Source organism: Phoxinus phoxinus, assembly GCF_949152265.1.
Source record: "Phoxinus phoxinus genome assembly, chromosome: 19".
In the NCBI taxonomy this organism is placed as follows: domain Eukaryota; kingdom Metazoa; phylum Chordata; class Actinopteri; order Cypriniformes; family Leuciscidae; genus Phoxinus; species Phoxinus phoxinus.
In genome coordinates, this window is record NC_136894.1 from 6435854 (window position 1) to 6461213 (window position 25360).

The 25360-nt window shown below is 39.4% G+C and overlaps 3 protein-coding genes across 4 annotated transcripts in view; 1 reads left to right on the plus strand and 2 right to left on the minus strand.

Annotated features, from left to right (window-relative positions):
• The window catches only part of LOC306986537 (uncharacterized protein), a 44435-nt gene extending 38499 nt beyond the window's left edge, over window positions 1–5936 (minus strand). Inside the window, exons 1-4 of one of the 2 annotated variants that reach the window (XM_079589850.1) lie at window positions 5563–5936; window positions 5091–5164; window positions 4738–4986; window positions 192–4390 (exon numbers count right to left, since the gene is read on the minus strand). In XM_079589850.1, the coding sequence (XP_079445976.1) occupies window positions 192–4390; window positions 4738–4986; window positions 5091–5112 (4470 nt within the window). In that variant the 5' untranslated portion in view covers window positions 5113–5164; window positions 5563–5936. Of the gene's footprint in view, window positions 1–191; window positions 4391–4737; window positions 5165–5562 lie in introns of those variants that run through there. The other variant, XM_079589849.1, reaches the window with a different exon arrangement.
• The window catches only part of ilf2 (interleukin enhancer binding factor 2), a 50263-nt gene extending 39732 nt beyond the window's left edge, over window positions 1–10531 (plus strand). The window contains exons 2-15 of the mRNA XM_079589855.1: window positions 6209–6380; window positions 6919–6978; window positions 7068–7110; window positions 7190–7294; window positions 7494–7571; window positions 7668–7770; window positions 7886–7951; window positions 8070–8186; window positions 8889–8967; window positions 9334–9421; window positions 9504–9565; window positions 9665–9779; window positions 9858–9948; window positions 10041–10531. Coding sequence (XP_079445981.1) covers window positions 6376–6380; window positions 6919–6978; window positions 7068–7110; window positions 7190–7294; window positions 7494–7571; window positions 7668–7770; window positions 7886–7951; window positions 8070–8186; window positions 8889–8967; window positions 9334–9421; window positions 9504–9565; window positions 9665–9779; window positions 9858–9948; window positions 10041–10192 — 1164 coding nt within the window. The 5' untranslated portion in view covers window positions 6209–6375 and the 3' untranslated portion in view covers window positions 10193–10531. The remainder of the gene's footprint in view (window positions 1–6208; window positions 6381–6918; window positions 6979–7067; window positions 7111–7189; window positions 7295–7493; window positions 7572–7667; window positions 7771–7885; window positions 7952–8069; window positions 8187–8888; window positions 8968–9333; window positions 9422–9503; window positions 9566–9664; window positions 9780–9857; window positions 9949–10040) is intronic.
• A 130-nt stretch (window positions 10532–10661) lies between these two features.
• The window catches only part of dlgap3 (discs, large homolog-associated protein 3), a 164114-nt gene continuing 149415 nt past the window's right edge, over window positions 10662–25360 (minus strand). The window contains exons 4-12 of the mRNA XM_079589852.1: window positions 24923–25143; window positions 24687–24789; window positions 23485–23674; window positions 21397–21905; window positions 21211–21305; window positions 18540–19018; window positions 18295–18386; window positions 15273–15419; window positions 10662–14785 (exon numbers count right to left, since the gene is read on the minus strand). Coding sequence (XP_079445978.1) covers window positions 14501–14785; window positions 15273–15419; window positions 18295–18386; window positions 18540–19018; window positions 21211–21305; window positions 21397–21905; window positions 23485–23674; window positions 24687–24789; window positions 24923–25143 — 2121 coding nt within the window. The 3' untranslated portion in view covers window positions 10662–14500. The remainder of the gene's footprint in view (window positions 14786–15272; window positions 15420–18294; window positions 18387–18539; window positions 19019–21210; window positions 21306–21396; window positions 21906–23484; window positions 23675–24686; window positions 24790–24922; window positions 25144–25360) is intronic.

Sequence of the window (25360 nt, forward strand, 5' to 3'; positions counted from 1 at the left end):
AGGTCTTCGTCTACTTTCTTTTCTCGTTTTACTCAAGTTTGTTTTGTTTAACTACATTTTGTTACATTATGGAAGTACAATGGGTTACAAATGCTTCATGATGACTTTAAGAGTCCAGTTACTACGAACAATATTGATAATACAGATAGTATTATAAAGCATCTGTCAAATGTATGTAAATTATGACTTACCTTTTCTTTGCTTGTCTTTTCTTGAGCAATGAGTTCTTTCTGTCTCTTTATCTCTTCCTTTGCCTGTTCTATATCCACCAAAGTGTTTTTCACATCTTCTTTCATCTGCTCCACCTTATCATTCTCTTTAATGGTATCCTCAAGCCTCTCCTCCAGCTCCTTTTTTTGCTGCTGCATCATATTTTTCATGAGTTCCAGTTCATCTCGTTCTCTCAGAATCTTTTCTTCTCTGTGTTCCATCTCTCTTCTCTTTCGTTGAACTTCGTTCTTCAACAGCTTCATCTCATCCCTGTCTCTTTTCATAATGTCCTTGTTGTGTTCCACCTCACCCTTAAGACCTCGCAGCATTTCTCGAATGTGTTCAATCTCCAGAATGAGCCTCTGCATCTCAGCATTCATCACCTCTTGATCTGCTGTCTCCATCTGACATCCTGCCATTCGGTTTTCAATCTGGAATTTCGTTCTTTGCACCATTTCTCTTGTCGCCTCGATCTGCTGAATAAGGTTGATTATTGTGAGATTCATCTGTCCTTTCTCTTCTTCTAAATCTCTCTCCTCAACCCTTTGTTCAAACTCCTCCCTCGCTCTTTGGATATCAACTTTAACTTGCTCCATTTCGTTCTTCTGTCTCTCTGTCTCCATTCTTTTCCATTCCATCTCATCTTTAGCCCTTTGTATCTCCATCTTCAATCGTTCCATCTCATCCTTCTTCCTCATTGTCAATTTCATCCTTTGGTCAAGTTCCTTCTTCTTCCCTTCCATTTCTCTCTTCATCAGCTCCATTTCTCCAATCTCTCGTTTGGTTCTCTGCATCCTTTCCTCCAGCTCTTCTTTTTGTCTTTTTATTTCATTTTTGACATGCTGCATTTTGTCCATCTCTTCTTTTGCTAGCTCCATTTTCTTTTCAACATCCTCTTTTTGTTTCAAGATCTCAGTCCTCATCAGTTCCATCTGGTATCTCTCACTCTTTGCTTTCATCATCTGATTCTCAATATCTTCTTTCTGTCTCTGGAGGTCCGCTTTCATCTTTTCAAGTTTAGTCATTTCTGACCTTGACTTTTCCATCTTTATATCTATGTCCTTCTTCTGTTTCGTTAACTCCACCTTCATGTCTTCAATCTCACCTATCTCCTTCTTCATAGCTTCCATCTTCCTCATTATCTCCTCCTTCTCCCTGTTTATCTTCTCACGTTCCTCCTGCTCTCCCTTTTCAGCCTCATCCCACAACCTTTCCATCTCTGCTCTCACTCTGTTAATCTCCTCCTTGACCTCTCCATACGTGTCATTCCCTCTCAGTGTTTCCATGCGAATCTTCTCCAGATCCTCTCTCTCGTGTTCCATGCCCTCCCTCATCTGCATCAAAGCATCCTCTCGTCTTTTTGTCTCTTCTAACCTTTTATTCACATCCTTTCTTTGTTCTTGGATCTCAAGCATAAAAAGTTCAGCTTTCTCTCTATCTTGTCTCGCTAACTCTCTGCTTCTGTTCATGGTCTCTGTGTCAATAACTAGCTGAGTTTTGATGTTCTCAAGTTCTTCTTTTTGTCTCTGCACTTCTACATTATATCTCATCATCTCATACCTCAGTTTTTCTAGATCTTTCTTCTCGTTCTGGACCTGAAATTGAATCTGTTCAAGCTCCTTTCTCTCATTAACTAAATGCTTTTCCTGATCTTCCTTGTCCTTAAGCACAGCAGTTCTCATTTTCTCAATGAACTCTCTCTCTTGCTGTGTATCCTCCAACATCTTCTGTAGAATCTCTTTTTCAGAATGCTTCATCTTTTCTAGCTCATGTCTGGCTATTTGTATCTCTTCATTTATTTGTTCTAACTCCTCTGTTTTCTTATGTATTTCATCTCTTTGCTCCAGCGCCTCTGTAATAGTTTCATACCGTCTCTTTTCTGACTCTTCCATTTGCTTTTTTAGGAGCATCTCAGCCTCTTGGACTGCAAGTTTGGCATGGTTTGCATCCTCTTTTTCTTTGTTTGCGTCTCTAATCCTGTTCTCTATTTCTGCCTGTTGTCTTTGTAGCTCATTTATCATGCTTTTGATTTCATTTGCTTCTTGTTTAGCCTTTTCTCTGCTGTTATTAATCTCTTCTCGCTCTTTCTCCAACTGTTCTATTGTTTTTTTCAACTCTTCTTCCTTTGCTTTAGCCTCATCCATCTGTTTGATAGCGGCATGTTTGTCTTCTTCTGCCTGATCTTTCATTTTGTCAAGACTGTACTTCCACTGCATGAGCTCCATCCTGCTGTCCTCAATGTTTTGCTGGGATCTCTGGACCTCGTCCCTCAGTTTTTCCAGTCTTTCCAGCTCGTCCTGAGTTTTTGCTCTGAGTTCGACTTCCTCTGTTTCAGTTTCATGCCACCTGCTCTCCATTTCTTCCTTTACCCTGAGGATTTCACTTCTGAGGAACTCGCACTGTTCAGTCTCTCTTCTCACCAAATCTCTCTTTCTTTCCAGCTCCTCCTGCTCTTCCTCCAACTCAGCCTTTGTTTCCTCCATTTTTTCTTTAGTTTTTTGGATCTCCTCAACCTTCTTCTCAATATCTTCAATTTGTCCTTGAATTTCAGCTTTCATTTTTTCCATTTTCTCATTTTCCCGGATTGTGACCTCTTGACTGTTCTCGATCTCTTCTTTGGCTCTGACCATTTCATGTTTAATTCTCTCTAGATCCTGTCTCCCCCTCAACATTTCCTCTTGTTTTCGGTTCAAGCTGTCTTTTTCGGCCTTGATCTCCGCTCTGATCAGTTCTGTCATTTCTCTTTCTTGTCTAGCCTCTTCTCGTATCTTAACACTTTCTTCCTTCTCTTTCAGTATCTTTGCTTTCTCCATATCATTAGCTCTTTGTATCTCTACTCTTACACTCACCAGGTCATCTCTTTCCCTCTGCAGTCGAGCTCTATGCTCTAGCTCCTCTGTCACTAACTCATACCTCTTCTTCTCCATTTCTTCTTTAGCTTTCCGTGTATCATCCCTCTGTTTTTCTAGAATATCTTTGTCCCTCTGAATCTCTGTTTTCATATGTTTCAGCCTCTCAGTTTCTCTTTTTACTTCCTCAACTCTGCCCTCCATAGAAGTCATGTGACTTTGTATATCCGCTTTGGCCTGTTCGATCTTTTCCCACTCCTTTTTGACCAGCTCTCCATTCATTACCAACTCCTCTCTACCTCTCTCAATTTCATGTTTCATCTCTTCCAGATATTTTTCTTTTCTTAAGACGTTTTGCCATTCCTTTTCAATGAGGTTTTTTTCTATAAGTGCTTGAGCTCTCAGCTGGTTTATTCTCTCATCCTCTTGTTTTGAAAACTCTCTGTTTCTTTCAGCCTCTTCTCTTGCTCTTTGAACCTCGTCTTGCAGGGATTTCAGCTCATCTTTCTCTCTTTGGATTATAGCTCTTTGTTCCAGCCCTTCTTTTTCTGTTTCATGCCACCTTTGCTCCATTTCCATCTTCACTTGCTGTATGTCAAGTTTAATCTGCTCAAATTGGTCTTTTTGCTTCTTGATGTCATCCTTTTTTCTCTCCAACTCTTTTTTTTCCTCCTCTATTTCAGATTTCATCTGATCCATCTGACCCTTCGCTTTCTGTGTTTCATCAATCTTCATTTCTATCTCATTAATCTGAATTTGTATGGCACTTTTCATTTGTTCCATTCGTTCCATCTCATACTTGGTGCTTTCACGGTTGCTCTCCAGCTCCTCCTTCTGTCTCAGAGCCTCATATCTGATCATCTCCAAATTCTGTCTCTCTCTCATGATATCATCACGCTTTTGCTCCAGGGTGGTTTGCTCGGTTTGAAGATCAGCTCTCATTTGCTCAATCCTCTCCCTCTCTCGGTTCACCTCTTCTTTATTCCGATCCATTCTTTCACGGATGTGGTCCATCTCAGCTTTCATGTGAGTAATAGTTCTCTCAAGTTGACTTTTCTCTGTGGTCATCCTAGTTATTTCATCTTGCTGTCGCTGAATCCTCTGTCTCGTGTTCTCTATCTCAGTCCTTTCTTGCTTGGTTCCTTCCCAAAGTTTCTCAATCTGCTCAATGGCACGCATCGTCTCCAGTTTACGCCTTTTTAGTGAGTCTTTTCTCTTCTGAATGTCTCTTGTATGCCCATTCTTGTCATCCTGTTTTCTTTTTTCTCTGGGAGAACTGAGTGGACTGCCTATCTCTGTTTGTGTGTGTTTGCTGTTGCGTTGTATCCACTCTGCAAATTAAAAAATATATAATTTACATCAGGCCCATCAATTCACTTCAAGCAGAATCAGAACTTTAACATTTCAGTGCGTTAGTGCGTTCTTTCTGTAACATAATCGTTCCGAAAATGTATACCGCTGAATAACTTATGTTCTGTTACCATAAGAATATTAATGCAAGTTTTATTTTGTATACCACTTCATAAGAGTTTATAGAGACAAGTTTATAATGACAATGGCTTTGAAGCCAAAAAAAAAAAAGGATTAATGATTCAAACTGTTTTATTGAAACTAATTTGCATATCGGACAGATCCCGTTCTAGCCACTAAAATCCACAAATTTATTCGTTTTTCTAACCTAGTTCGTGAATCAATTCAGGCTCTGTCATTCTCAGGATGAGATGGAAGGACACTCTGTTTCGGGCTGGCTCTCTTTCCAAAGCCTCAAACAGGAGCCGCATTGCCTCCTGCTGGGTTGGAGCAGCCTCCACTTTTTGAGCTGCCACTTCATGGATCAGACTTTGGGAGATAACAGCCTCAGCAATGTCACTGACCCGAGTCGCTCTTGTAATTATCTGCTCCTTGAATTCTGTCAGGAAATCTCCAACTGTTGGGAAAAACAATATTTGAAGGAGAACATGCATAAACTATGCACAATACAATTGCAATAAATTAAACTTTGATTAAATTATGGTGCTCTGTGAACTTTACCGTAGTCTCTGGATTCTGCCATTGCTGCTTGCTACATGTTTTTTTTTAATAGATGATGGTGTGTGAATTTTGATCTGAAAATGAATACAAATGAATTGCAGTACATAATATACTATAGTCCTACAAAAATGAATGAAAAATAACAAAATAATATTAATCAATATATATTAATAGAAAGTATGTAAAGGTAGGACTTATAAAGTTTTTAAAAAGTATTAATTCGTTTTGAAATGGTGAAGAAAAAAAAAACAATGCATTAAAAATATTTTTTCATGGTAATACTATATTTTTTGTTTATACATGAGAATTAAAGAGGCAGAAATAATATTTGTTATAGACGTTTTTTCTTCTTCAGCTTAAACTGAATTAAAAAAGCACACATATCATCAAAGTACCAGACAGGACAGCTTCGACATATCACTTAAACAAGCAATTAATATATTTTATTTATAAAACTTACAAATATTCTTACCTTCTGTGTTCTTACTGGATTTTATTAATTCTGTAAATTGTTGTGGTCTGCTGATGAAGGCATATTGCTGTAATAACAGTGAAAGTGACTCTGACATGCAAAAACAAATCTTATCTTACTTCAGCACATGCATAATGTCTACGTATTTCACGTAAAATTGCACAGTTTGGGATTACTGGGCGTTTGATTGGCTGTGGGTGGCAAAATTTTGTGTGCCTGCAATTCTCTGATAAGGCAGTGTACGTACTGTACAGATCCACCCCTGATATTCATCCCTGAATATATTGTGATAATAGTAAAACTTTTTTCCTTTTTCTTTTGCTCAATTCTAATGTAATGTATAATTAATTTCAAATAATATTTTTACCAGAGAAAAAAAATATATATATATATATTATATATCTCAATTAGCTATATATAAAGGATATACAAATCATTTTTTTCAGAATGTATATTTGGTTTGCCCCCCACTTCAGTTGCTTTAAGTTTATATTAAAACTGATGATCTGATATGATTAAAAGAGTATATTGTGTTCAAATAAATGAGTTCAAATAATCAATTGCAAATGTACTTTATAGGTGACTTTAAAATCTCTAAGCCAAATCTTAAATAGTTCCTCAAATAATTTCTATTTATTTTTTTCAGTTTGTCAATGACGACTGGGACTTTTACTAGGATAGGCGGTTGTCTTGGACTTTTATTCTGAAAAGAAACTTCCGGTCAGGCAAACGCAGATCGGCGGTGAGCTGTAGAAGGAGGCAGAGCATTTCTCACCAGCGTGTTCCTGTTAAGCTGACAAAACGTCTTACGCAATGAGGTTCCAACTGTTTTATTCTTTTGTTAAAAAAATATGAGCTGCTTGATTAAGTTACTAACCGAGGTTCATCAAATCGTCGCATTTTTTATTGTTATTTTGATGCTATGCTAGCCCGGTGCCTGTTAGCATGTTGCTCTGTTAGCCGTGGTGTGCATTTTATGGATAAAATAAATGGTCCATTTACTATTTATGCGCTTGCATTACAATGATTATTGATGCATTTGGATTTAACGCTAACTCTTATTATGTTGTAGTTTGTAAAACGCAATGTATTCTATCAAGGAAATTGTTCGTTAACTCATTCATGAGCGAATGAATGAAGAACCGAGCATTCACATGAACAATGATCCTCCTTTTTATCTGTGATTTGTTTTAGTTTTTTCCCCAATAGTAAAAAATAATAAAAGATTGGCTTCTTTGACTACGATTTGAGATTTTGCTGGATGATTTAAATTGTGTTTATTTTTTGTTAAGGAATAGCATTTGTGTTTTTCACTTTATTCAAATAGCCTAATGTTGCTGTTTTTGTGTTTCTCAGAGGAGATCGTGGCAGGGGCCGAGGGGGCCGATTCGGCTCCCGCGGAGGATTGGTCCAAGGGTGGGTGCTTTTATTTATGTACGTTTGTATTTTATTTTTGCGGACTAAATTTATATTGGTCTAACATTCCATGTCTTCTGTTTTCTCAGGTATCGGCCCTTTGTTCCTCACATACCATTTGACTTCTATGTTGTAAGTACATTTCTACATTGATTCTTTGCTTTGTGAAACTAATCCTTTACGCCTCCAGCTCATGAACTGCTTGTTACAGTGTGAGATGGCCTTTCCTCGAGTGAAGCCGGCGCCTGATGAGACCGCTTTCAGTGAGTGTCTGCTGAAGAGGAACCAAGACCTTTCTCCTAACCCTTCTGAACAGGTACAATGATTTCCCCTTAAGATACATGGCCAAAAACATTCAAATTGAGTGCCTTGCTATGTGGGTTAAACCATAGATCAGTAAATTAAGCCTCATCATCCTCCATATTTAATTTAACTCTTAAAAAAAAAAGATCTATTCAAATTATTGCTGATTTAGTTTAAATAACTTGGGCTTATGTTTTTTCATTATTTTGCAGGCTTCCATTTTGTCCTTGGTCACTAAGATTAACAATGTCATTGACAACCTAATCGTGGCACCTGGAAACTTTGAAGTGGTAAGAAGGCAAAGGCATTTCAATAAGTCAATCTTCATTTCCCCCCATATTACTTTTGTAGAATAAATGTTTAATGTCTTACAATCCCCTCTGCAGCAAATTGAGGAAGTAAGACAAGTGGGGTCGTATAAAAAGGGCACCATGACGACTGGACACAACGTAGCTGACCTTGTGGTTATCCTGAAGATCTTACCCACCTGTGAGTATCATTTCATGAGTTGTGTTCGGTTTAGTTGTATATGTGGGTCACTTCTATCCCAAGAGTGCTTGATTTATTGACACTCCTGTAATTTATGTTCTGGTTATTTGTATAGTGGAAGCTGTCGCTGCTTTGGGAAACAAAGTAGTTGATACCCTGCGTACACAGGACCCTTCTGAGGGTGAGTGTTGGTTTTAAGCCATTTAGAGTGGAGAGAAAAAATGTATTTGTAATCAAAATGGGGAAAATCGATCTACTTTGCCTGCATTTTCAATGAAATGTATCCCTCTTCTCTTCAGTACTGTCCATGCTGACCAACGAGACAGGTTTTGAGATCAGCTCTGCCGATGCCACGGTAAAAATCCTCATCACCACGGTTCCACCCAACCTGCGCAAACTGGACCCAGAGCTCCACTGTAAGTCACACTCTCAAACACTACAGCTGTTAGTTTCACCAGTTGTTCTTACAAATGAGCTTTCTGGGGATCTACAATGTTTCACCATGCTGCTATTTTTTTTATTTCTCAATATTCTATATTTGATTAAACTATTAAATATATTTAATTTAAAACACTGGTTGTAGCCTATTTTCTCAATTAGATTACCTTTGCCTATCATATGTGAAAAAAAGTAATTTAACGTTAACTGTTACCTTTATTATTGTAGTAATGCCTGACTTTATTGTTTTTAAAAACGATTGGTTGTGTTTTAGACTACATTGTGCAGAATTTGAAAGGGATAATTCACCCAAATTTTTTTAAATCGTCATCTCACCCAAGTTGTTTCAAACCTGTATGTTTTTCTTTTTTCTGCTGAACATAGATATTGAAGAATGTCTGTAATCGAGCAGTTGATAGTAGCCATTGACTTCCATAGTATTTTTTTCCCCATGCTATGGAAGTCAATGGCTACCGCCAACTGTTTGGTTATTCACATTTTTTAAAATATCATCTTTGTTCAGCGGAAGAAATAAATTCATACAGGTTTAGAACAACTTGAAGGTGGGTAAATAACCGTTACATTTTTGGGTAAAATATCCCTTCAACATCTGACATGAATCGATTATCGGCCATAGCAGCCAGAATTTTAACTGCAGTTCCTTCCTATTCCTTTTGCAGTGGACATCAAGGTTCTGCAAAGTGCTCTGGCAGCCATTCGTCACGCTCGCTGGTTTGAGGAGAATGCTTCTCAGTCAACGTAAGGACAGTTGTATCTCTTAATGGCTTTACAGGGGATGGTTCACCATTTACACACTCGTGGTGTTCCAAATCTGTATGAGTTTTTTGTGTGTTGAACAAGATATTTGAAATAATGTTGGTAGACAGTTGATGGTAGCCATTGACCTCCATAGTACTTTTTTTTTCTTTTTCTACTATGGAAGTTAGTGGCTACAGTCAACTGTTTGATTACCAACTTTCTTTAAAATATCTTGTTCAACAGAAGAAAGGCTCTCAAGTTGTTTTCTCCAATCCTGTTTGAGTTATGACAGTTACGTTTTGGGTGAACGATCCCTTTAATTAATGAAATGTCTTTTGTGGCTTACTTTGGTTTCTGTTGATTCAGTGTGAAAGTTTTGATCCGCTTGTTGAAAGACGTTCGAGCCCGGTTCCCTGGATTTGAACCTCTCACGCCCTGGATTCTGGACCTGCTGGTGGGCACCATTATCATAGTCTAACTTGGTTTTCTGCACTACGCCAGTTGATTTGATATCTCTAATGATGCTCTCTTCACAGGGTCACTCTGCTGTCATGAACAACCCCTCTAGGCAGCCATTGCCACTCAATGTTGCTTATAGGTGAGTCAGAACTTCCTGTTTGTTGTTAACCAATTGCTTTTAGATTTGGGCATCAATCTTTTTTTGGATCTTGGGGTAAAATGAGCATGTGTGTTGCAGGCGCTGTCTTCAGATGCTCGCTGCAGGTCTTTTCCTGCCAGGTTCTGTAGGGATCACTGATCCGTGTGAAAGCGGGAACTTCCGTGTTCACACTGTCATGACACTGGAGCAGCAGGTAATACAGATTTGAGGCAACTGGTAATGCACCATTCTAATGTTAAAATCAGATAATCTGATTCATTTGTTTCTGCAGGACATGGTGTGTTTCACAGCCCAAACGCTGGTGAGGGTTCTCTCTCATGGAGGATACCGTAAGATCTTGGGCCTTGAAGGAGATGCTAGTTGTGAGTGTTTGAGGTTTATTCCAGATTAAATGTATGTAGTTCCAATATTTCTCAGTGTCATTAAGCCAATTGTCTGTGATGTTCATCTGCAGATCTCACCACCGAGATGTCTACATGGGATGGAGTGATCATCACCCCATCTGAAAAAGCCTATGAGAAACCCCCAGAGCGCAAGGAAGAGGAGGATGAAGCATTGGAGGAAGGTGGAGAGGGCGAAGAGGAAAGCATGGAGACCCAGGAGTAATGCAGTGCTCTCCGACGACAACGTTTTGGCCTGATCGTTTGTATTTATGTTGGTTTTTTTATAGATCTGTCTTGTATCTACAAATTTTACCCACAAGTCCCCTCCATAATGGTTTCTGTACATCAGTCTCCACCTCCTTGAGTAAAAGCCATGGTTGGAAAGGCGCACAGCTATAACAAGGACCAAAATGCAATGGCCCATTATTCTGTCTTTTCACCTCAGCACATTCTGATATGGTTATCTAGGAAGGGGACTGGAAATTACTTATTTTTTTGTTTTTGGGTTGTATTTTCATTTCGTATGGTCAATTAAAGTTTTTATTTCCCCCTTTTTACTATATGTCAGCATTCTTTTTCTTATTACCAAGTGTGGTGTAGTAGTTTGCTGCCCCTACTAATCCTGGACAAATACTTAAACGGATAGTTCACCCAAAAATGTTATTCTTTTTATACATTTACTCAGTATAATATATTATACTATTATATCATTATAAAATACAAACATATCAGGAAAATAACAGAACACTAACTGGACAGCAGTCATTTTACCTTGCTAAAATAGCTTTATAATAATTTTTAGAAAATGTTTACAACCGTTTACAATATTACATTCTGTTTAGGTTTACCACATCACAGTGTGCCATCTCTCTGATTTAATGCTAGTAGACATTGAGCTGTACATCAGTGGTGAGAAAACAAAGACTAAACATGATCCATGAATTTTTCAGCTGTGCCATTATTCATCATAAGGCATCCCCTCCACCCTTTGTTTCAACAAACCAGTCAAATATTTAGATTTGTTTAAAATCTGGAAATAATATATGGAAAAAGGTGAAGTGGCAGTAAGCTATTGCAGTTTGGTAAAATTATGTAAAAAGCATAGATACAAAATCAACTTATTTTATCTTGGCACTGTATCAAATAAAACAACCGTAAATAATGATGTTAATAATCAAATTTTCCACAATGTTCTGTTATGAGTAACTCAATGAACATTTTAAGCGGAATAGAATTGTTTCGCTGCATCATGAACTGCCCAAATATTCTTTTTGTTTTTCTATTATGAGAGGGGAAGTTAGTCTTCTGATCTGTATGTTCATTTGACGATTGCTGTCATGTGATATCTTGCAAACAAATGCTAGAGGAGATGGGCCTAATATTAGCTGTTATTTTTCAATTTGATCTCGTCTCGTCTATTTTCTACATTAGCAGCAATTACGAAACAAAAGAATAAAATCTAAATCGGGTGGCTCTTTACACATGAACACCCTGGAGAATACAGAATAGATTTTCTCATAGGCATAACTGCAATAACATTTTTCTTCATTATATATGAAATGATCAATAATACCAGTAATCATCATAACAACCCATTGAATATTAATAATAACAACTTCAATTGCAACATATATATTTACTGTACATAATACAACAGAACTGAGAAGGTATTTGTAATTACACAGTAATTGTTTGTAAGTCTATGACCCATGTAATTTCCAGTGATCAGTAATGTGGTATAGAGATCTCCAACGTAACGTCTACGTCACACTGCTACAAGCTCCTCTGTGCTACGAAGAAATATTCATCACTTACTCTAGCTAAATCTGTTTACGGCACATACAGAGGCTTCGCCAACACTTTTTAGACTCGTTTTTCAGTTTAAAGGAGCAATGGCGGAGAGTTTCATCCATCCATTCTGACCTATTAAGAGACACCAGGCGTCTCAAGAACCGATCGGGTCATGTGTTGACATGGGAAGCTTTACATGATGCAGCAAGAGACACAGTTATTAATATTGTATTTGATTAGGTTCCATCAATCCATTTACATTGGAAAATGTTGGTTAGAATAGAAAGGCCATCAAAATAGTCTTTCTAGTCCAGTTGAGCGTCCTGTCAGAGCCTGAAAAGGCAAGCGACTTGGAGGGGAGCGGGAAAGTGTGGTCAGTCAGTCTTGCTTGAAATTAAGTTTCGTTGGTATATCAAAAACAAATGGCCCTGATAAGAGATCATCCTATTTCTCGCACTGGAAACCCCAACGGCGTGTCAAACAAAGTCTTTCAGTGTTTTCAGAAGGCAGGAAGTCCTTCACAGTGGAAGAGGAAATAGTCTGTTGTGCTTTTCTGTCGCATAGACTCGCTGTTTCGAAGAAAAAAAAACGTTTAAGTTGACTAAATACAACCATTTTTGAAGTTTAAAAAAATATATGTAAAATAAATAAATAAATAAAAAGGAGATGATTGGCAACAGTAAATAAATAAATAAAAAACATACTGCAAATGTCTGAAATAACTGTCAGACTAATACATGAGATGAGATTAAGATACAGAAATGTGTGTGTCGTTATTGTAAATAAATAGATAAATACTCCTGCCCTTTTTTTTCCAGACAGAGGATACAGATAGAAGAGTTCATTTTCTTTCATGGATTAATAAAAGCATGCAGGTTACATAAACATCCAGTGTGAGGTGGTTATTAGCTGGATGAGGTGTAACAAATCAAATTATTATAGCAATACATATTGTGTGAGTTATATATTTTGTATTGAATATAATACTGAATAGTTAGATTTTAAAAAGCCACACTATGCTGTTAGGCACGTGTAGATAGTCAAGACAGAAAACAGATTATATTTTTCGCCCGTGGACAACATGGCAAGTGGCTGTCAACCGTTTGTTCTTTTGTCAAAAGTCTTTAACCAGTCCGTTTCAAGTTTGACAAAAGAAATAAGAGGAAAGCAACCCGGTTCTATCTAAAGTCTTCTATAAAGTCCACAGAGCTTTTTTTTCCACATATTTGAACACCACTTTTGACAACATATGTTCATCTGCTAATCTAAAAATGTACTTTATAAAATATACATCTCCCAATAAAATATTTTCCATCTTATTCCATGGTTAAACATACCAAAAACAAACCAATGTCCATGCAATCAACATTTTTTCCTTTTCTTAAAAACCCCCAAAACAAAACAATGAGTTTGCAAGAATGATTGTGTAATCTGGTTTCCATGTTGCTTTCATCCAAATCAAAAGTTGAATGCACACAATCCATTCTTCCTATCACATTATATTTTCATTAATGTTTCCTTTCTTTCACAAAACTTCACCACTTAAACTAACACGGCATTTTTTTTTAAAGTGGATACAGACTTTTATTTCTAAAATAATCTAAAGTGTGTTATTTATTTTGTTTGAGGCTCGGACAAAATTAAAGAGGGAAATGACAATAATAATTCAAAAAATAATAATAACTACATGAAAGAAGTTGTGGGCCAGACCACTAGACAATGGAACTGGAACTAATTTCTCCCGGAAAAAAAATAAATAAAAGAGAACAAATCAGTTAAAAAAAAAAAAAAGAATAAAATTAAAGCACTCAGGCAAAATGTAGAAGCTACATTGATTTCATGTTTTTCATCTGTTACAAAAAAAGGCAGAGGGGTGAAATGAACAAGATGCTTCCCCTTCCCTCTGAACGAACATTTTTCAGTGTGCAGGTCAAGTGTGAAAGTAAGGATTGTCTTCTGCACCCCTCGGACAACCACTGCTGTTTTTGAAGAGTCTTATGATGTAGAGTAGACCATCCAGTTTCAGGAAGCGTGGCTGTTGCCTCAGAGCCTGAATGTTTTTGTTTCTTTCCCCCTCAGAAGCCTGAATGCAATTGAAAAGTGATATTGCACTATACAGGAGACAAATCCCTGTGCCAGTTTGATAACTGGCTCTTAAAAAAGGCATTTATCTTTACTGCAAACGTTGCTGAGTTTTTCTACTGCGCTGCTAAGACATTCAGTTTCAGGCCCAAATTTACATCAGGGTGCATTACTCTACTCTGGCCACAAGAGTGCGCTAGTGTCACAGTGAAAGGGGGCTACGTCCGCCGCACTGTGGAATCGATTAACAAACACATACACTGCCAAGATTATATCAAAACAATGTCTATTATTTAAAATTACAAGATAAGATCCATTTAATATGTGATATTGCACCCGTATGTGTTGCCGTGGTTCATTAAAACAGTCCTAAGATTTGTATATATTTTGTGGACTTACAAAAGTCTCAATCATGTAACACTTGGTTGTGCTGGTTGAGCCCTTTTTTTGTGTGTGAGAATAATAACACTTGCTCGACAAAAAAAAAAACGTGTAAGCTCACATCCAAACACCAGCAGCATACTGGTAGGCCATCTGTAGTTATCTATCACGCTAAAGTGAGTAATTGCACTCGCTCTCTGGCCGATTTGTAACATGGACGTCTGTGCAGAGGGCCAGAGAAGAGCCGTAGTGGTTGTTTACGGGGTGTCTGATTGATTCAGAGTCTCGTCTGAGCCTCTGTGATGTAGATCTCGATGCTGTCAGCGCTCTCCGTGGCAGAATTCTGGCGGAACGAAGCGGAGCGTTTGGTCTGGAGCAGCCTGCGCCGCGTCTCCAGCTTCTGCCGTTCGCCCAGGTCCAGCGATTTCTCCCGTTCGGGGACGCTACGTCCACGCGAGACCACCAGCATGCCCCCGGCCTCGGCTGTGCTGTCGGCCCTCAGGCTGCCCGTTACGCCACCGATGGGCTTCTTTGGTAATGGAGGTGGAACCTTCTTGTCCTCCTGAGAGGAAGAGCGGGGGAGTGGCGTGACAGCATGGATGACCAATGCAGGGATGGACGGGAACGCAGGGAAGGACACCGAAAACGCACACGTACAAGCAGAGAGGATGGAGACCAGGACATATACGGAGAAGGGACGGCACCATGGAGTTGCAACATAAGAATGATTTTGGATTAGTGTTTTTAGGATGAGCATGAAATTGTGGAAGCAGCAGACAGTAAAAAGAAAGAAAACAGAGATATTAGTTACATATTTGTTAGGCTTTAATATCTCAAAGCAAATGAGCAGGTCTTTAGGCAGTAAATCAGCTGTTATTCCAGAACATGCATGTTTCCCCGCTAGTTTAGTTCCGTTTCTTGCTGAGGTGTTTGTGTGACGGCAGAGAGTTGCTGGGACCCAGCACGCGAGCGGTTCTCCTGCCCGCTGCTGTTTTGGCACTGGAGTGGAGCTGTGCAGTGACTGGTGCAGAGCGGATCTCCACTCTCACCTTCTTCTCAGGAGGCAATCGCCAGCCCGAGTCCTTCAGCCGCTGGAGGTCCTGGAACTTCACTCGCACGTCCTCGATGGCTAGCTGGAGGAGGTCCCAGTAACCTGCCAGATCCTGAGTGGTGGGCTGAGGGTATGATGAAGGATCCTGTGAGAAGAGTGGGGGATATTATAGAGTGCTGCAGGGATGACATATTTGCGTAGGCCAAAACACAGGAATGATCTAGTATTTTCCTGAACCATCATTCTGAAGTCAAAGTTTTTGGAATGAGTTTTTGTTAAATGCCTCAAGATATTTCCACGTTTTACTCTACAGCATAAAAGACATAACTTTACTTGCTTTGAAAATGGCTGTCGCTGAGAAGAGAAGTGGCTAAATGGGACTAGAGTTTGTCACTGAACAGGGGTGTGTTTCCCGTACAACGGCGTAACTCGCTGCTTAACTAGTACGATGCATCGTTGAAGAAAGCAAAGCTAGTCACGACTGCTTCCCGAAACCATATTGCCGCAAATTGGTAGTTCAACCACGTTGGTTAATGATGTAACACGTGGTGGAGTAATAACTACGGACATGGCACCTGAGGACTATTTCTCATATTTCTCAGTTACTTTGCGTTATTTCCAGATTCAATTATAGGCTCGTTCTTACGTATTACAGCACGTACGCCCATGTGCACTCTGCACTCTTCAATCCAAAGTTGCGAATTTAACGTGTGCCCAAAAATGGAATATCGCATAAAAAATTAAGCAGCGTTTCCATTCCATGTGTTCAAGGACCAAAATAGTCACTTCCTGGGACATTGGCGCAAAATATCTGTAATAAAAATGTAGGTTGCTGCAACTGGGGAAGCCACTGTGGCACTGTTGATGAAAAGTGAGTTTTTTTGTATCGCTTCAAGGGATTTATTCAGTAAATGTGTTTCCATCGTAGTATCTTCTTATCGGATAAACATGTTTGCGCATCTTGCCGTTTCCATCCAATGGTTTTTTTTATGCAACATCCCAAAATGTGCATAAAAATAGGTGGATGGAAACATATCTATTAAAATCATGCAATTGTGGTTTAGTTGTAGCCTTAGTTATAGTATTTAGACAAAAATTAAACCTGTGTTCATTTTTTAACTTTTATTTTGGCACAGAGCTTATTTTCAGCAATAATTGTTTTTTTGTTGAGGGAACAAGGGTGATGCCAACTTCTGGGTTGGCCAACTTGGTCTACTAAAATACGTCATCACTGCAGTGCTTTATTTATAAATCACACAGAGAGAGACATTATAGAGAAAGAAACTTCTATTGAGTGTATAGCCATTAGTGTTGAGAGGCCTGATTAATATTTTCATAAATTCACTTATCATTTTAGTGAATCAGTTCATTCAAACAGTTCAGTTCAGTTCATTCAAACAGATTACTAAAATCAATACTAAAATGTCATTTTTACAACAGCAAAAAAACCTAAAATGCTATAGTAAAAAACTTGCAATGCAAGATTCCTTAACTGTAACTGTAAATAGTTAAACATTATATGTCTTTATACTGTAAAATAATCAAAAATTTAGGCTTTTTGTTTTACCAACTTGTATTACTGTGGTGGTTATTTTAAAATAAAAACATAAGATAAAGATTACAGTTTTTTTCGATTGCTAAACGACAGTGAGCACAACTGGAGCTACATGTGCAAAACTCTAACTACAGTCTGCACAGCAGCAGTTCATGTGGACCAAACTCTAGTTCGTTTTTCATTGCTTAAACACAGTTTTCAAAACTCTACACACTTGACCCATGACTTTAACCACAACCTGCACAACACTGTGGATTTACAGCACTTTGTTCAAATGCTAACACACTGGTGTCAAAACTGTGAACCACACATTCAAAACAGAATAGATTTCAGCCTTGTGCCTTTCAAACACTGCTGATGGCAACTTCAGCTGAAACAGGTGAGATTTACATCCTTACAGTAAATGAGAACATTACAGGAATTTATTTTGTTTTGCAATTATAGAATATTTACACAGATATATATTACAGTAAGTTTGACTGTAAAATATATTTTTACTGTATTACTGTATATACTGTAATATACAACATAACCCAAAGGCTGGCCCCAACAGGAGGAAGAGGAAACATATTTTCAGATGCGCAGGAAAATGCTATTGTCGCAGATTTATGGTTTTGTACCTGCCTGCATATTCACCCTTCCTCAACCCAATAGAGTTTTTCTCTGCCTGGAGGTGTAAAGTGTTTGGTCACCACCACCCACATGACCAAATGTCTCTTTTGGAAGCCATGCGTGCCGGATGTGAGGACACGAGTCCAGAGGACTACCAGGGATGGATAAGGCACTCCAGAAGGTTCTTCCCCAGGTGCATGGCAAGAGAGAACATTTGATGTGATGTTGATGAAAACCTGTGGCCTGATGCTAGAGATTAGCAGGATTAGCCCCTCAATTATTTGTTTGAATTACATGTACTTTTAGTTTCTACCTTTTTTTTCCTCATTACTGTAATTCTGTAAATTACTACAGACTATTGTGAAGCAAACTGCTAATTTTCATTTACCTTAAAGAATTGTTATGTTCTAAAAATTTACTGTAAATAAATCATGTGAAAGAATGTCACTCTTTTCTTTGAAGAAAATATTACTTTGTATGAAGTCACTGAAATTGTTCAAACTGTAAAGATGAAAACTTTGTATTTTCTGTATTGGTGTTTGATGCTAGTGTTTTTACTCTCAGTGTGTTCTGAGTGACAGTGTGTGTTATCTCAGTGAGGGTTGTGCATAGTGTTTGGCTGCACTGAGCCTGTTTTGAGCCATGTGTTAAGAGTTGTGTTGCTTGGAGTGAGTTTTGCAGGTGATGTGAACTGTTTAGCTCAGGTGACTGTTGGTAGTGCAGACTGTAGTTAGAGTTTTGCACATGTAGCTCCAGTTGTGCTCACTGTCGTTTAGCAATCGAAAAAAACTGTAAAGGTAAGTAAGGACGTCCTCCCTTTTATCCACAACAGAAAGAGTTACAAAGCACTCACCACACTCTGTTGGCACATCCTAAAGAACTGCTGGACTCTTTGTGACATGAGCATCTGAGCACTGCCGACAGCTCCTCTGATGAGTTCCAACACTGAACCACAAAAACAAACCAAACAATCATTTAAACAGAAAGAACTGTGGGCAAAACACAACAGATTCAAGACCCCATGAAATCAAAATGAGTGTTTTGGGGGCTTTTAGTCAATGTCTGCTCCAACCATCTCTTCTGTTATTCCTCACTCACCGTCTTCCGGCAGTTCATTCGTCTCTGCCTCTCTCTCCATGTTCTGGCACCATCCCTCCATCCGCTCTACTTCTGTCTGCAGGAGCCGGAGGAAGAACTCTCCGTCCCGTAAGCAGGGTGAGGCTCGGCCCGAATCTGGGAGGCTCCGCGGGCCCTCGCTCCAACCTCCCACTCCACGCTCGGGGGCCAGAGGCAGAGGGGAGTGAGAGCGGGGCAGGGCCCTCAGTTCTGGAGGGCCGGGCTCGGTGGTGTAACCGCTCTGGTAGTCCTCACGGTAGGCCCACTGGCCCTGTGTGTGCACTGTGCGGTACTCTGCAAACTGACCGGCTGATTCCGGTTCAGACGAGTGCCGCTGGAACGAGCAGCCAAACTGCAGGCCCTTGTCTTGAGTGGGGACGGTCAGCCCACCAAAACCCTCTGTCTCAAGATCAGCCTGGACACTCGCTGTCACACTGTTGGAGCGTTTGAAACGGGCTCGTCTGGAGCAAACAACAGGACAATTCAACTCAAATGTAGTGGTCGACCGATAAATCTATATGTAGTTACTGATATAGTGATAATATTTACCACGTAACATTCATTACCACAAAAGTAATTTCAACTTGTACCCTTGTTTTCTTAAACAAACCAAGAAATTAAGTTACATTAAGGCACTTACAATGGAAGTATATTATGGGGCCAATGTAAGAAGCAGAAATGCAAAGCTCATACATGTACAAAAGCATTTACAATTCTGTTAAATTTGTGTATTATTTGAGCTTTACAAATCATAATTTTAGGGGTTGTGGCGTTGAATTGTCATAGCAACAAATTTGTAAAATTGGATGCAACTTTGCAGAGAAAAGGTTAATATTTGGCACACAATTTAGCACAGTAAAAACACTATTGTTTACATCTTGTGGCTTTACTATTGAAAACATTTGAATGTTTACAGATTTGCCCCAATCATTTCCATTGTAAGTGCCACTAATGTAACAGTGACTGTAACAACCGTAACTGTAACTTTTTTTGTTGAGGAAAAAGAAAGACGCTTGGAAACGATGCTTCATGAAAATAAACATTATGCTAAATACACTGTTGATTGAGCTTGAACTAACTAAACCTACTAAACCACACATTTAATAAATGCCAAAAATACAGGAAATATGACCCCAATGACTTCAAACCAATAGAGTTTCTGCTAAATCAAGAGGCTGACAATGGAAATTAATGACCAAAAGGCACAAAGCTAATTCGTGGATGAGTGGCAATGACGTAATTTCACAGGTTTTGCAGTGCTGCGTAATGGCTGCCTAATTATACCCTCTCACCTCACTCCGTGTTCCTAGCACGTACACCCACTGTGTGTGCGTTTGCTTGCGTGCGTGTGTGTGAACCTTGCACCTGCACCTCTTGCTCATCTAACACTGTGACACATTCACACTCCCCACCTCAGAAATAAACCCTGACAACTTTTTCACCAATTTGGAGAACGAAGGGAAATATAAGAGATATATTTTAAGAGCCCATGAAAGCTTTTAGTACATGTCTGTTAGATTTGAACTAATCTATAAGCTAGTGCACTGGTTCTCAACTGTTTAGATTTCACGTTGGACATCAAGTAGGGACCCAACACAAAGATGTTCTTAAAATCAAACACTGAAATATATTAATGTTATCTTAAACTGCATAGTCCCAACAACATGCAAATGCTTTGGTTTCCAAACATCTTGACAAAATTTAACACATTTCATATATATGGATAGGAATTGTAAATGACTATTATTTTAGTACAGTACTACTAATAAATAAAAAATAATCATTTTGCGGAGCCACTAACAGGACATGGTGTTGGAAAAAATATGAGATGGGAGATAAAAACATTTTTTAATGATTTTGCACAAATTGTTTTGGGGGGGGGATGTAAAATTCCATTGCCAAATGATGAGAACTTTAATAATAATATGTAAAGTAAAAATTTCTTGAAAAAGTTGCATTTAATCAATTTAATAATGACTATTCTTATTGAATGAGGCATAAATGCAATCAAACAATTGGCCTGAAGTATATATTAAACAATACTATATTTGTTACTATATAGCATTCATATTATAAAATGTTACTGACCAATCCCATAATCTTTAACTGCATTTTATCATATGAACAACCAGTCAGTAACTGCTATGATTAGTCATGTGTCTATTTGATTCACTGAAAAAGAACACCGTTTGAGCGCTGGTATTTTATTTACTTATGTATAATTTATAAATGGAACCATTCCTGACATTCCTGAAACAGTAATCAGCTTCCAACCCTATTTATCATATTATTTATGCACCATTAAATGTAACACATTTGATATACATAGTCAAAAATGGACTGTCTTTCTCTTTCGGGAAAGATTAACAATGTGACTCATATTGCACTCAAGAGCGTTAAAAAATAATTAAATGCTGTCTAGAATGAGAAATGTCCTTCCCACTAATACCACCTGCCACCAACCAGCAGTAGCAACTCATGATTCATGTAAACTAAAGACATTTTAGCTGTTTAAAACAAGTGAGGAACCCTTCAATACTCCTTTAATGGCAAATACATAAACACAAGAAAGATATCTGTGCTATTCAATTCCATTTGTTATGGAGATTGTTACGGGATCATTATACGTTGAGAAAAAGGAAGCTAGATCTACCTCTTGTCGTCCTCCACCTGAACCCCTATGGAGTGCACTTCTCTCAGCGCTTTGCCTTCAGGGTCTGAGTCAGACAATGTCTCTGAGCTGTCCACCTGGAAAACACACAGAGAGACATTTAACAAAAATGTTACGCATGAGAGAGAGATCAGTCTGTATCCCTCATGGGATAGTCCCCTCTTATACCTGCACCGCGATAGAGGGTCTCCACTTCCTCCCTCGTCCTTCCTGTTTGAACTCCTCTCCTCCGGTCAGAGCTTTAGCTAGGGACATACTGTTCTGGGGCAGAGAGGCCGATTTTCCCAGGCTGCCTCCAGCCCGGTCCCTGGATCCCCTGGGCCCCTCCAGTAGGTTGTCAGCCGAGCTGCTGTGTTTGGGTTTCATTGGACCAGGTCCACCAGGGTAGCCGATGCTCTGAAGGACCCTGCCGTTCAGACTCTCTGCAGAGTTGCTGCTCTGTCGGACCCGCGTCGTGCTCCCGCCGAGGTAATGCCCGCCTCTTGAGGTACGGCCCCCGCTGCTCCCCGTCAGGTCCACTGAGTTGCTGTGCTGTCTGGGCCGGACCAGAACGGGTTGTCCTGTACTCTGGAAGTAAGCGTCCTGAGTAGACTCAGTGCTGCTTTGAGCGGTCACGGAGATCATTGGCTTGGACATGCGAGGGGGAAGAGGAGGGGGTCCTTTCCTGTACGGGAACACTAGACCGACAAAGACAGAAAGGACTTGTTAAGACCTGTAAGATGCAAAGACTTACAAAAGTCCTCAAGTACTAGGCCCATTTTTCTAGCTGAGACAAAACATGGACACACAAACATGTTTCCGGCACAATGAAAAAATACAACCAAGACACATTTGTAGCATCTTTATAGAAACACAGTGTTCAAAATGTCATCCTCTGAGTTTCGTTTCACCATAACGCAAAATAAAATAAATGACGATGTTAGTGACGCCTGTAATCTTCTGCGTCTAAAAGCCTGATCTCCTTAGTATCCTTAGAAATGTTTGCATAAAGTTTATAAAACATTTCTACACATTTCGATATATGCTGAAATGTAGATTATGGACTAAAACGTACAAAATTTGTCTAATTCATCTAAAAACTTACAAATCTTTGCAAATTATTTTATATTTACATGTATTTGAGTAGTTTTATTAATTTTACCATTGTATAGATATTTTGAAACCTTTGATTATAAAAACTCTAATTGTCAGATAAATGTACATTGACAATATTTTTTTCCTCACCCTGAGCTATAAAATGGCTTCTAAAGACTGAGAACTGTAAAAGCATTACAATTTACAGAATAGAGAATTGTGAGAATGCATACAGATGCAAATATAGTTTTGTTGTATATAGAAGACAGAATCATGGAGAAATGTACATAAATACATTACAGCTTAAAACTTCCCAATCGAGAGTCTTTAGACACATCCTCATGGCTTAAGTAACATCAGCTCACACACACACACACACACACACACACACACACACACACACACACACACACACACACACACACACACACACACACACACACACACACACACACACACACACACACACACACACACACACACACACACACACTCTTGAGCAGATACATGAAATTCACTGGGACACACTCAGAGATTAAAGGAGTTTTAAAAAAGCATGCCTAAGCCGTCCTTCCATCTCTCTTGTCCTCTCCTCATCCCTCTCTCTTAAAAACACTCACACTCCGGTGTGTATCATGAGTGTTGCCTTGGGAAACTGCAGATGGATGCTTTTGACACTCCACAAGGGCTTTAATAAATCTCCTGTGAGAGTCTCTACTCTCAACGAGAGAATAAGGGACAATGAAAAAAGATGGAAAGTCATCCAAATAATAGAGAGAATAAAATATCATTGCAATTACGACCATGCCGCGTTAATTTGTACACAGATTTTGGCTTTTGGCTTTTGTCACATTAATTAATTTCAGTATTTCATTGACGAGATTAACACTGCCACCATAATCTTGACAACAACCCAAGGGATAGTCAAGGAGACGGACGATCTCAAGGGAGTTTGAGCATTTTACAGTGTTTACCATGTAACATTTGTTTACAGTCTTGATATACTGAGAGCGGAGAGATAGAAGGAAAGTAGTTTTGATCTAAATCCCTTGGCTGAAGCGTGTTTCTCCAGCAATTCCTATGAGACTGATCCAAAAACTCATTAAGTCTCTAATCTAATCCCTGTGACAGCATGGAGACTAGGTATACCCACACATACATAAACACATGCTGATGACTCACCTGCTTCGCCCTTCATGCTCCCCTGTGGGCCCGACATGGAGAAGACAGACAGGCAGTCATCGTCCTGGGAGCAGCCGGCTTGGATGGCCCGTACGTAGCTGTGACTGCGGGTACGGAAGCATCCGGGTAGATCCAGTGCCTCCACAGCCTGTGATTCCATCTCTCCAAACAGGTTCAGACTGTCGCTCAGCTAACACACACATAAGGCCCGTTCACACCGAAGAACGATAACCATAAAGACAACTATATTAGCGTCCACTGATATTGTTCTGTTTATTCTAGGCGGGCGGGTTCTTGTCTGCCGCTTTAAATGCTTGAGCTCGTTACAGCAGGATGGATTCTGATTGGCTGTCAATGTTTTCATCATTCATCAACTGGATAAAATCATTCTGAAAGTGATTCCATTCCAACGATAGTGCAGTTATCGTTATAGCTGTGGTGCTATTTTTTTAATATTGAGAACGATTTTTAGAACTATATCTTTGGGGTTATCTTTATAGTTATCGTCCTTGGTGTTAACGGGCCTATAGACCATGTTTCAATTAAGGTTGAGATTAACTGAGATAACTCAGACTGTTCATGCAACTGAACACGTATATTGTTCATGTATCAACTAATTCTGCACATTATTATTATGCTTTGATTTAAGGTTATATCTTGTGATCAGAATATTATTCTCAGAGCTGTAAGTCATAAGTCTCTTTTGACTTGGGCCAATCAGTCATGCCTTAGCAACCAACAGAGCACCCAAGCCACCACCTAGTTATACATTAGCGGTCACTCAACCCCCCCTAGGAACTAACTAGTTATGCCTTAGCTATACTCTAAAAATTTAGTTGTTTCAACCCATGTTTGGGTCAAATATGGACAAACCTAATCGTTGGGTTAAAAAATGAATGCAAAAAATGTAACCAACGGCTGGGTTTGTCCATGACACAAACATGGGTTGAAACAACCCAGCATTTTTTTAGAGTGTACTACCCAGAACTCATAGGTACCCCTAGTTATGCCTAGCAATCATCAGAACACCCAAGCCGCCACCAAGTTATGCCCTAGCAACTAGCAGAACACCCTAGCAATCATTTATTTTTGCCCTAGCAACCACCCAAACTGGTTATTTAAGGACAATTAAAACATTAAAATAGCTTGGATAACTAACTAAATGTGATGTAAACACTGTGCATCGTGTGAGTGTGTTATACCTGAGCGCTGGTCAGAGAGCGTGTGTAGCTGCGGGAGCGAGGGTGGCCTTTAGGCGTAGTGCGGCTGTTCGGGTACACATCTGTGCACTGTTTACACGAGTACCTGAGGAGAAGAATACTCCATTAAAGTCTCAGCTGGCACTTCGACTACACGGTAGTCCAAAATTTGCTACTTTTTAATACAGCAAATACAAATCTCAAAGCAGCAACAAACTGAAAATCAAGTGACTACTGACTTGGATGTGGTGGAGGAGCGCTGGTCCATGCTGACGGACCGGCGGAAGGCTTCTCTCTGGGCGATGAGGGCTGATTTGGGTGAGGCTTTGGGGCTGCTGTCTGAGTCAGCGCTGTCGTCGTCCCCCATGGCCTTGATGTAGCTGCCACTGCGCATACGTCTGCAGGGGATCTCCCCACCACTGTCTGACGGACCGCCACCACACCAGTCATCTGAGGGCACCTGCAAGAGACACATGACTTGCTGTCAGCCTTTACTTATGAAACTGATGAGGGATGAGGCCGTTCTATATCAACACAAGAAGTTAATGATGATAAACTTACAGTTTAGACACAATATTGGCATTTTCTTTGAATCTTTTGAACGAGTCGGTTGTGATAATGATTCATTGACTCACCGAGACAGTCGCTTGTTTCTTTCGTGAATGTACTTTTGTTTT